The following is a 12631-nucleotide window of genomic DNA, read 5'->3' as shown; positions in this document are numbered from 1 at the left end:
TTGCTTGGGGCAAGAACCACGAGCAATGGACATTCGACTGGTGGAAATCTGTCCTTTGGTCTGATGAGTCCAAATTTCAGATTTTTGGTTCCAACCGCCATGTCTTTGTGAGACGCAGGGTAGGTGAACAGATGATCTCCGCATGTGTGGTTCCCACCGTGAATCATGGAGGAGGAGTTGTGATGGTGTGGGGGTGCTTTGCTCGTGACACTGTCAGTGATTTATTTAGAATTCAGCCCAATTGACATGGTTTGGACAGCAGAGTGAAGGAAAAGCAGCCAACAAGTGCTCAGCATATGTGGGAACTCCTTCAAGACTGTTGGAAAAGCATTCTTCATGAAGCTGGTTGAGAGAATGCCAAGAGTGTGCAAAGCTGTCATCAAGGCAATTGGTGGCTACTTTGAAGAATTTGTTTAACACTTTTTTTGCTTACTACTGTACATTATTCCATATGTGTTATTTCATAGTTTTGATGTCTTCACTATTATTCTACAATGTAGAAAATAGTCAAACATATAAAGATAAACCCTTGAATGAGTAGGTGTGTCCAAACTTTTGACTGGTACTATAAGAATTGACAAGAAATCAGTCAAAACACCTCAAAACAAGACATGGTACCAAGAACAAGATGAAACCATATAGCTGAAACGAGTCACTTACGATTCCCCACATGGCAGTTTTTTGTCATTGTTGGTAGCTATCTTGCCATCAAAAATCACTACAACTAACAGACTTCTGCCGCATTGAAGCGTGCTCATAATTTTAGTGACGTTGTCAGCAAACCAACGGTGGCACTATAACAGGCATATGTTTATATCTCTTGATCTGTTTGACTCAGAGTGCTGAAATATGACACACATGCTCAGGGATATGAGTCTAGCTTATCCACGTAACATCTCAAACACCACTGGCCCAATTTTGATGAAACTTGGTTCAATGATAGGTCTTCCGATTGTCATAATCGTGTATGTGGGTGGCAGGGAAGTCAGGCGCAGGAGAAACCAAATTGGTTAGACTGGAGTATTTAATGACAAAACAAACTCCAAAACCAAAGTACAAAATAACATGGGTGAACATAACCCGTCGCACACCGATACAAAAACACATGTAACATAACATCACAAACAATCACCGACAAGGACATGAGGGGAAACAGAGGGTTAAATACACAACATGTAATTAATGGGATTGGAAACAGGTGTGTAGGAAGACAAGACAAAACCAATGGAAAATGAAAAACTGATCAATGATGGCTAGAAGACCGGTGACGTCGACCGCCGAGCACCACCCGAGCAAGGAGGGGCATCGACTTCGGCAGAAGTCGTGACACCGATAGAGATGCAGCATTTACAAATTACACTGATTGGCTCAAGGGGGGCGCTGCATCATTCGTAGGGGAATAGATGTTTACTGTTGCCTTGTTTAGACCAGTGGCTCCCTCTGCAGACATCATTAGAAGCTGAGCAAGACAAACTAGAGGGGGGGAGGGCATGTAGTACGCCTGTGAATATCTACGTCTGCAAGACCACCACTCTCTTGGCAAAATGCACCGTCTAAGAACCCTAAAGGCAAACGTTTATCGAACCTCACCTGTTTGAACTTGATGGCCAATTAGGAGGTGCACGCGGCCCACCACCCACATTGATTGGACCACATACTTTGGTGCCATTCAGCATGACGCAATGTTTTGGAACGTTCAGATATAAATGTGCTATTTAGAACAAACATGCATCTCTGACATGTAGAATAAGGAATCACTTTGGCTCTATTTGTGGTATTTCTATCTGCCACGTCGAGAATGTTTTCGTACTGAACATGGCCCTGGTTTGCTACAGGTGGAACTTCAAAAGGTTCATCATAAATTTAGGAGGTCTGTAAGAGTAAATTTAGGAGGACTGTAAGAGTGCCTCTCATGTATATATTGTGATGTATATTTGTCGCCTACTGTCAAAACACTTTCTATGGATAGGTGGAATGTCCTTGAAAGATCTGATTATATTTATTACAATACTACCTCCCATGATTCCCAATGCTACTAACTAGCCATACTAACACCAGTTTTAACTTCTACCATAAGGTCCAGTTATTTGAGGAAGCAGAGAAGTCGCCGTCTCCCCACACACCCCTCCCTCTCCCGTCGCTGTACTCAGCAATCTGGGGATGATATCATCTAGCCTTTTTCCATTTGGTTTTATTTATAGACCATTTCCTCATCACAGAATAATCAGTACATACTGTAGCTGGCCCAATGATACTGTCTCTCTCTCAGACTCACATCTTATCACACTGGGGGCTTTTAGCTGAGCCTCCAGCCATTAGCAGTAGCTCGCCGGATGAAAGAGAGCGATGGAAAAAAGAAGTGGCTCCTGGTGGCTCTGGATGATGTCAGTTGACTGGGACTGTAAGACCATACGACCGCCTGCTAGGAGGACCACTTTAGGCCCTTCAGAGAGCTACTGTAAGACTAAGACCGCATGCTAGGAGGACCACTTTAGGCCCTTCAGAGAGCAACTATAAGACTAAGACCGCATGCAAGGAGGACCACTTTAAGCCCTTCAGAGAGCAACTGTAAGACTGTAAGAGTGCCTGTTAGGAGGACCACTTTAGGCCCTTCAGAGAGCCACTGTAAAACTGTAAGAGTGTCTGCTAGGAGGACCAGTTTAGGCCCTTCAGAGAGCTACTGTAAAACTGTAAGAGCGCCTGCTAGGAGGACCACATAAGGCCCTTCAGAGAGCTACTGTAAAACACATGTGCGTGTCACAAACACACACGCATGCACTCACACACAGTAGGTTTCTTTCTAAATGTAATCCCTTACAGTTGCTAGTTACTTGTCCAAAATTGTAATCATTAAGGTCATTTTTGGATTACCCAAACTCAGTAAAGTAATCTGATTAATTGTTGATTACTTTCCCCTTAAGAGGTATTAGAAGAAGACTCGCTCAGGTGGAACAAACTTAAACGTGTGCTTTTTTTCAATGCTGAATTGAATGTCATTGAGAAAACCGAAATGTGTCATACTGTATTTTTGTAGAAACATCCTTTCTGAATTTGAAAGTAATTAAGTAAGCCTTTTTTCTAGCTCGTTCATGAGAACCTTCAGTCCTAGTTTTGATTCAGCTGCCTGTTTGCCTACCTGTGAATGACCATTGCCTGCCTGTGACCACGATTCCTGCCTTCTGTGAAGGTGAAATAAACACCTGCCGCGCTCTGCACGTGAATCTATACCTTTTTCTCCTTGAGTATTCATTACACGGGTATGTCAAAACAGTTATTTGTACTGCTCTAATTCTGTTGGTAACAAGTTTATAACAGCAATAAGGCACCTCGGGAGTTTGATATATGGACAATATACCACAGCTAAGGGCTGTACCCAGGCACTCCGCATTAGGTAGTTGTAGGGGAATTGTTAGATTACTTGTTAGATATTACTGCACTGTCAACTAGAAGCACAAGCATTTCGCTACACTCGCATTAACATCTGCTAACCATGTGTATGTAACCAATAAAACTTGATTTGATTGTTGTGCCTAAGAACAGCCCTTAGCCGTGGTATATTGGCGATATGCCACACCCCCTCGTGCCTTATTGCTAAATATATATACAAAACAACCCACAAAATGAGAGAACTAGGCCTTTATTACTCCTGTATGAGCGGAGAAAAAAACATGACGAAAGCACGACCAATCCAAAATATCTTCCCGCGGGTGGCCATGTATTGATGAGTAAACGGAGTGAATCAGTCACCCAGTGATCTGTTTAAGTAAAAGCCTTGGTTAGATGTTGACTTTAACAAATGTGTTGCCCTTAGGTTTTTGTCATGATTCTATTTCTTGTTATCCTGCTCCAAAATCCCTTTCAGGTCAAACCTGAAAACCACAACAACCAAACATTCTGTCAGGATGTCTTCAAACTGTTCCCTACGGAGCAGTTCCTTGACTTACTGGATCAACTCAAACAAGGCCTTGAGCCCTGTCACAGAATAGTTGGTTGTCCAAAAACACACAAAGGAAGTAGATAGATACAGTAGGTCATGTCTTGCATGTCTAGGTACCCTGTAGACTATAAGAAGACTGGCACGTCATTGACAGACAGGGTATAGGAGAGTTAGCCACAACACACAGTGCTTGACACTCTAAGTAATCCTCTCATTGATCCTGATCAATTATTCATCTATTTGTGCTGGTCTTGCAAAAAGAAGCTTGACTGGAGTGCGAGACTGCAATGCATTTTGCAGGAGCTCTTTGATCCATTACTCAGAGTTTGAAGCTATTGTAGTGTTCACAGTGCCGTAGCTTGAAGTAGCTTGTTGTGGATACTGGTGGCACTGAGTATTACGGGTCAGCTGTCAACATGATTCTTATTTTATAGTCATAGGAGATACGCTTTAAAGTTGCAACATGAGCTAACTGTGAAAAAAGGGGCTCTCAAAACAGCTGTTGTCTCAAATTTGACCTCCATTATAGTTCAATGTGGCTTCTATTTATTTTGTATTTGATGACAGAGTGAAAAGGCTAATGGATGCTCAAAAGGGACTAGATGGGCTCTTCCAGTTCACCAAAAAGTGAAAAGACTTGAAAAGAAGTAATGCCTTACCTCCAACCACTGCGGAAATAAGGAATAGAACAACCCCTGCACAGTACGTTATTCATTTGGGGCGGGAAAAAGTGTAAGTCAGTACAAAATACAAAATTACCACAGGAGTCTTCATTTCATGTGCAGATACAGCTTTTACCACATTGGTGTTGGAAAACTGCTCTAAGGTGGTTTCCTTTCTCTGTCCTTGATTGCTAAGTATTGCTCAGGACAGTGTCAGGAAATACATTATATGTACAACATACACTGGGGTGTACAACATATTATGAACACCTGCTCACTCCATGACATAGACTGACCAGGTGAATCCAGGTGAAAGCTATGATCCCTTAATGATGTCACTAATTACATCCACTTCAGTCAGTGTAGATGAAGGGGAGGAAACAGATTGAACATTTTTGTTTTAGCCTTGAGACAATTGAGACATGGATTATGTGTATGTGCCACTCAGAGGGTGAACTGCCAAGACAAAAGATTGAAGTGCCTTTGAACGGGGTATGGTAGTAGGTGCCAGGCGTGTCAAGAATGGTCCACCAACCAAAGGACATCCAGCCAACTTGACCCAACTGTGGGAAGCACTGGAGTCAACATGGGCCAGCATGTCTGTGGAACGATTTCGACACCTTGTAGAGTCCATGTGCCCCGGCAAATTGAGGCTGTTCTGAGGGCAAAAGGGGGAGTGCTACTCAATATTAGGAAGGTGTTCTTAATGTTTTGTGCACTCAGTGTAGGTTACTCTGCACTCAGGCAAACACCACTGTTTCTATCTCTCTCTCATGTTACATGGACAAATTAAACCAGTGCCCTGAGGTTCAATACCAGCAGCTCTTATTCTCCCCATCAAGGTGCCTCTGTATTTTAATAGCCTTGACTGAGAGGAATTAAATTTGCTTGATCCCCTCGACCACTTCAATATCATTAGTTTTTAGTTGATTCCACCGGATTTTAATCAGCATAGTAATTCCTCTCCACAGGAGGCTAAGTCTCTCTCAAGAGCGGTTACACTGTCCACTAGGTCTGCTGAGGCACCAGCCCAAAAATAATGAATCAGAAAAAACACCAAAAATAATTGATCAAAAGTGCTTCTGTGTAACCCGCCAAGGACCTTTGCTTCTTAATAATTAAACTCTGCAATTAGGCATTTTACCATGCGCTCAGTGTGACGCGCCATGCAATATTCATAGACCATACATAATTACGCAATACAGTGGAATAAGAGGCCATATATATCCACGGTGGGGCTGTCAAGACGCAAACATTTTTATTTGGTTTATAACACTTTTTAATCTCGTACATGTGGGTCTCGTAAGGGGTACGCTGTCCTCGACCGCTCCTGTTACTACAGGACTCTCTGACTCTGGCTCTTAGAATTCTGTATAGGGAAAGAGAAAACAGAGATGCTGATACATTCAGAACCACAGGATCCGCCCACATCAAAGTGCATCCACACAACCAAGCCATACGTTGTTACAATAGGTTTTCCACACAGTCTGTCAACAGGAGAAATAAAAAATGGCATTCAATTAAAATGAAGGAACAGAGATGGGGCTGATGTCGGAGATTCATTGTATGATACATTATACATAATGCTCATCGCAGCATGGTAGCTAAAGTCTTGAAGGCCCTTGATGGCGCCTGGAGCCAATTGTTTTTTATTTATTTATTTAACTAGGCAAGTAAGTTAAGAACAAATTCTTATTTACAATGACGGCTTACCAAAAGGCAAAAAGCCTCCTGTGGGGACGGAGGCCAGCTCTTTTGCAATACAGAGCTATAACTGTAGACACAATGTATGGACACACTGGACAAGGTTGGCTTTCATCTCGAGATGCAGTTCAAAGTGGACCGCGAACAGAGCAAACTGGCAATCAAAGTTAACGTGTAACTGGCCAGTGGTGCACTTCACAGGGACCCGTCATCACAATGGCAGCTGAGGTCACACGCAGACATCCCCTCTCTCCTCCTCACATCACAATGGCAGATTCTCCACACACGGTCTTTGGAACTTTTTATATTTCCATGTTGAAAACATACTGCTAGTGGAGCTGCTTTGAAGGGCCTTTCATGCCATGTATATGATGAATGGGAAGAAGTATTCAATTCCATAGGGATATTATTTGCTCTGAGCATAAACCAGTACTCAACTTGGATGAATGAGTATGAAAAGGCATATTGTGAAATGGACTGTGTGTTCAAATACCCATGGAACATGCAATTACTAGTGTGTCACAAATAACATGAACTCTTTTGTGGAATGGCTTCACAACAATATTTTACATATGAATGGCACCAACAATATGTCTGTAAATGTAATGCATACTGGAATTAATAACATATAAAATGCTAACATAAGCACACAACCTACCTCTGACTGAATAAATGGCATTTTGGTCTGGAAGCTGGTCACTTTTTGCTTTTTTCTGTAGAAAAATAATGAAGAGAAAAAGGACTCAGTTACAACCATTGGAGCATTAACAGAAAACATGTTTTATACTGTAAAATGTTATACTGTAAAAAACAAAATATTTTTGTCTCAAATAAACAGTAGCATCATGACCTTCGATGAATATGACACCCTGAACAACAGAACAATACAGATGTGATTTACATAAATAAGAGTAAAAGTCAAATAGGCGTAAAGGTCGTCATTCGAGAATACTCACGGGTCCAGACAAATGATTTACTACACATTCATTTGGTTGTGTGGAATAACTTATCTGTGACACACAACTGCATGTAGTGTGTGCATGCAAGGGAGACAATATACCATGACTGCACACATCTCATATCGCCAGTCAATCACAATGCTTTACAACTTCTGTCAGAAGCTCTAATAATCACCATCCATAGACAGACCATTGTTCATGTTGCCAATAACTTTTGAAGGAGAATCTCCAGCAAAATGAACACTGTAGTGTCTACTATTATACACGGAAACCCAGGACAGAATGCCCTAGTATTGAGGCCATATACCTAATCCAACCCGGAAGCAAATAAGAAAAAGCACTTTGAAGGTATATTTACATTTGCTGAACTGAATAAGGTTTCCTATTTGGGTCATTCTTGAATTGCGGTGGCATTTGCGTCCCTTCACTTTGCAACCATGAAAAACACTTTAAAATGACAAATAGTTCAAATCAAATCAAATTGTATTAGTCACATACGCTGAATACAACAGGTGTAGACCTTACAGTGAAATGCTTACTTACGAGCCCCTAAACAACAGTGCAGTTTCAAAAAAATACAGATAAGAATAAGAGATAAAAGTAACAAGTAACTAAAGAGCAGCAGCAGCAAAAAATAACAATATATACAGGGGGGTGCAGCTACAGAGTTAAAAATTGTACATGTTTTTGCTTATATTGATAAAACATAATGCAAGTCCTTTATACTGCAAAATTGTATGCTTATGCATTGTTTAAAGTACTTGGAGTAAGCAAATTGACTTGTCCCTGTAGTGATGTGTAAAGTTGTAGAGACATGTTTTAGGCATTTAGAGATATCTATATATTATTTTTTATATTACAAATTGAACAAAATAATGTAATAATAATAAAAAAATAAAAAAAATAAACTATGTTTTAAGTGGGAAGAAGTAGCTATTGGTCTGAAGTCGAAAAAGAAAGGAAATTCACATGATCACCCCAATGCCTACTCCACCGATACTCTACAAAGTTTTCCAGCACACAGCTTTGACCTACTACAGTAACTATGCTGGTCTATTACAGGTTAAAACAATGGGTATGCAGGTTGCTTAGGAGTCAAACATTCTCAAAAAGCCTAATTCATACTCTTAAAGGAAGTGCACCCACAATAATGTGATTTCTACCGCATATATTCTTCACGCACCACACTAATACCATTCCGCTACCTTTTTCAATATATTTTTTTATTATTATATGAAAACAAGCTTTACCTTTATACTTATAAGACCATCATGCTTTTTTATTATTATAGTAATGTAGTGCCTGCCTTTATGTAACGGCTTGTCTGTAGTGTGGCGGAAAGAAGCGCAGGAAGCAGCGAACACTGTGTGGTAATTTTAATAAACCACATGTACAAAATAAACGGTTTCCCAACAACAGGGAAAATACAATTGACAAGCACAGTAGAACAAAACGCAGTCGACACACAGAAAAACAATCCCGCACAATAGGGAGCGGGCCAGCTGAACTAAATAGCCCTCTTAATTGACTAACTCAGGGCAGGTGAGAAAACATAAAAAAATGGAAAAACAAAAAGGGAATCGGTGGTAGCTAATAGGCCGGTGACGACGAACGCCGAGCGCCACCCGAGCATGAGGGGGCGCCACCGTCGGTAGGAATCGTGACAGTACCCCCCTCCTGACGCGCGGCTCCTGCAGCGCGCCGACACCGGCCTCGAGGCCGACCCCGGAGGACGAGGCGCAGGGCGATCCGGACGGATGGGTCCAAGACGTCCTCCGCCGGCACCCAGCACGTCTCCTCCGGACCGTACCCCTCCCAGTCCACGAGGTACTGCAGGCCCCCCGCCCGGCGTCTCGTGTCCAGAATGGCCCTTACGCTGTACGCCGGGGACCCCCCGATGTCCAGGGGGGGTGGAGGGACCTCCGGCACCTCATCTTCTTGTAGGGGACCAGCCACCACCGGCCTGAGGAGAGACACATGAAACGAGGGGTTAATACGGTAATAGGAAGGGAGTTGCAACCGATAACACACCTCGTTTATCCTCCTCAGGACTTTGAAGGGCCCCACACACTGCGGCCCCAGCTTCCGGCAGGGCACGCGGAGGGACAGGTTCCGGGTCGAGAGCCAGACCCTGTCACCCGGTGCGAACACCGGCGCCTCACTGTGGTGGCGGTCAGCACTCCTTTTCTGCCTAGCACTGGCCTCCCTCAGTGAGTCCTGTACTGCTTTCCAGGTCTCCTTGGAGTGCTGAACCCAGTCCTCCACCGCAGGAGCCTCGGTCTGGCTCTGGTGCCATGGGGCCAGGACCGGCTGGTACCCTAACACACACTGGAAGGGTGACATGTTAGTAGAGGAGTGGCGAAGTGAGTTCTGGGCTAACTCTGCCCAGCGAATATACCTCGCCCACTCCCCTGGCCGGTCCCGGCAATACGACCTCAGGAACCTGCCCACCTCCTGGTTCACCCTCTCCGCCTGCCCATTGCTCTCGGGGTGATAACCGGAGGTTAAACTGACCGAGACTCCCAGCCGCTCCATAAACGCCTTCCAGACCCTGGATGTGAACTGGGAACCCGGATCAGAGACAATATCCTCCGGCACCCCGTAGTGCCGGAAGACGTGGGTAAATAGGGCCTCCGCAGTCTGCAGGGCCGTAGGGAGACCGGGCAAGGGGAGGAGACGGCAGGACTTAGAAAACCGATCCACAACCACCAGAATCGCAGTGTTCCCCTGAGAGGGGGGAAGATCTGTCAGGAAGTCGATAGACAGGTGCGACCATGGCCGTTGCGGAACGGGGAGGGGCTGTAACTTCCCTCTCGGTAAATGCCTAGGATCCTTACTCTGGGCACACACCGAACAGGAAGAGACATATGACCTCACATCCTTAGCCAAGGTGGGCCACCAATACTTCCCCCTTAGACTCCGCGCTGTCCTCTCTACACCAGGATGACCCGCCGCAGGTAGCGTGTGCGCCCACCGAATCAACCGATCGCGAACATCGAGCGGCACATACATGCCCCCCATGGGCACCTGCGCAGGCGCAGGTTCCAACACCAGTGCCTGCTCGATGTCCGCGTCCACCTCCCACACCACTGGTGCCACCAGCCTAGACGCTGGAATGATGGGAGTTGGATCGATGGGTCGGTCATCCGTGTCATACAGACGGGACAGCGCGTCGGCTTTAGTATTAAGGGAACCCGGTCTATATGAGATGGTAAACCTAAACCGGGCGAAGAACATGGCCCACCTTGCCTGACGTGGATTCAGTCTCCTCGCTGCCCGGATGTACTCCAGGTTTCGGTGGTCGGTCCAGATGAGAAAGGGGTGCTTAGCCCCCTCAAGCCAGTGTCGCCACACCCTCAAGGCTTTGACTACCGCTAGCAACTCCCTGTCCCCCACATCGTAGTTACGCTCCGCCGAACTGAGCTTCCCTGAAAAGAAAGCGCAGGGGCGGAGTTTCGGTGGCGCACCCGAGCGCTGTGATAGCACGGCACCCACCCCAGCCTCGGATGCGTCCACCTCTACTACGAACGCTAAAGACGGGTCCGGGTGCGCCAACACGGGCGCGTTGGTGAACAGTGTCTTCAACTTCTTGAAGGCTCCGTCCGCCTCCGTCGACCATCTCAAACTCACCGGCCCCCCCTTCAGCAGTGAGGTAATGGGAGCCGCTACCTGGCCAAACCCCCGGATAAACCTCCGGTAGTAGTTGGCAAAGCCCAAGAACCGCTGCACTTCCTTCACCGTGGTTGGAGTCGGCCAATTCCGCACGGCCTTAACACAGTCACACTCCATCACCACCCCCGTGGTGGAAATGCGATAACCCAGAAAGGAGACAGCTCGTTTGAAAAACTCACACTTCTCAGCCTTAACGTATAGGTCATGCTCCAGCAGTCTACCAAGCACCTTGCGCACCAGGGACACATGCGCGGAGCGGGTGGCGGAATATATCAGAATGTCATCGATATAGACAATCACGCCCTGCCCGTGCAGGTCCCTGAGAATCTCGTCAACAAAGGATTGAAAGACGGCTGGAGCATTTTTCAACCCATACGGCATGACGAGGTACTCATAATGGCCTGATGTGGTACTAAAGGCGGTTTTCCACTCATCTCCCTTCTTGATACGCACCAGGTTATACGCGCTCCTGAGATCTGATTTTATGAAGAACTGTGCTCCCCCGTGAAATGATTCCACCGCCGTAGCGATAAGAGGTAGTGGGTAACTAAACCCCACCGTGATCGCGTTTAGACCTCTATAATCAATGCACGGACGCAGACCTCCCTCGTTTTTCTTCACAAAAAAGAAACTCGAGGAAGCGGGTGAGATGGAGGGCCGAATGTACCCCTGTCCCAAGGATTCCGTGACGTATGTCTCCATAGCCGCCGTCTCCTCTTGTGACAAGGGGTACACGTGACTCCTGGGAAGCGCAGCGTTAACCTGGAGATCTATCGCACAATCCCCTTGTCGATGAGGTGGTAATTTAGTCGCTCTCTTTTTACAAAAGCGATCGCCAAATCGGCGTATTCAGGGGGAATGCGCACGGTGGACACCTGGTCTGGACTCTCCACCGACGTGGCACCTATGGAAACTCCTAGACACCTCCCTGAACACTCCTCCGACCACCCCTGGAGAACCCCTGTTTCCATGAAATGAGGGGATTGTGACCAGCCAGCCAGGGGACCCCCAGCACCACCGGAAACGCAGGTGAATCAATAAGAAAAAAGTTAATGCTTTCCTTATGATTCCCCAGCGTTACCATGTCCAGCGGCACCGTAGACTCCCTGACTAGCCCTGACCCTAATGGTCGGCTATCTAAGGAGTGCATGGGGAAGGGGGAATCTATCGGCACCCGTGGAATGCCCAGCTTAATGGCAAGTCCACGGTCCATAAAGTTCCCAGCTGCGCCTGAATCGACTAGCGCCCTATGCTGGGAAGAGGGAAAAAATTACAAAATGAAACAGGCAAAAACACATGACCAACAGGGGGTTCTGGGCGAATCTGGTGCTGACTCACCTGAGGTGACCGAGAAGTGTTCTGCCTGCCTTCTCGACTCCCAGACTGGCTCCTCCAGCACCGGTCGGCCGTGTGTCCTCTCCGACCACAGCTGGTGCAGGAGGAGCCACCTCCTCCGGTGCCCCTTGGCACGGCCCCCCCTACCTCCATAGGGGTAGGGGCGGGGGTGCACAGGGGTGGAACGGGCAGGACCCTCTCCGAACGCCCGCGGGCAGCCAGCAAATTGTCCAAACGTATGGACATATCAATGAGTTCGTCCAGGGATAGATTGGTGTCCCTACAGGCCAGCTCCCTGCGGACGTCCGCCCGGAGACTACACCGGTAGTGGTCTATGAGGGCCCTGTCATTCCACCCCGCTC

The 12631-nt window shown here is 46.3% G+C and overlaps 1 protein-coding gene across 2 annotated transcripts in view; it reads right to left on the bottom strand.

Annotated features, from left to right (window-relative positions):
* Positions 1–5836: 5836 nt before the first annotated feature.
* The window catches only part of LOC106565456 (doublecortin domain-containing protein 2), a 34076-nt gene continuing 27281 nt past the window's right edge, over positions 5837–12631 (bottom strand). For both annotated transcript variants that reach the window (XM_014132731.2, XM_014132665.2), the window contains 2 exons: positions 6962–7016; positions 5837–5968 (listed from right to left, as the gene is read on the bottom strand). In XM_014132731.2, the coding sequence (XP_013988206.1) occupies positions 5961–5968; positions 6962–7016 (63 nt within the window). In that variant the 3' untranslated portion in view covers positions 5837–5960. The remainder of the gene's footprint in view (positions 5969–6961; positions 7017–12631) is intronic.

This window comes from Salmo salar, chromosome ssa01 (assembly GCF_905237065.1).
Source record: "Salmo salar chromosome ssa01, Ssal_v3.1, whole genome shotgun sequence".
NCBI classification, from domain to species: domain Eukaryota; kingdom Metazoa; phylum Chordata; class Actinopteri; order Salmoniformes; family Salmonidae; genus Salmo; species Salmo salar.
The sequence above is the reverse complement of the archived record's forward strand: the minus strand, read 5'-3'. Positions and strand labels throughout refer to the sequence as shown.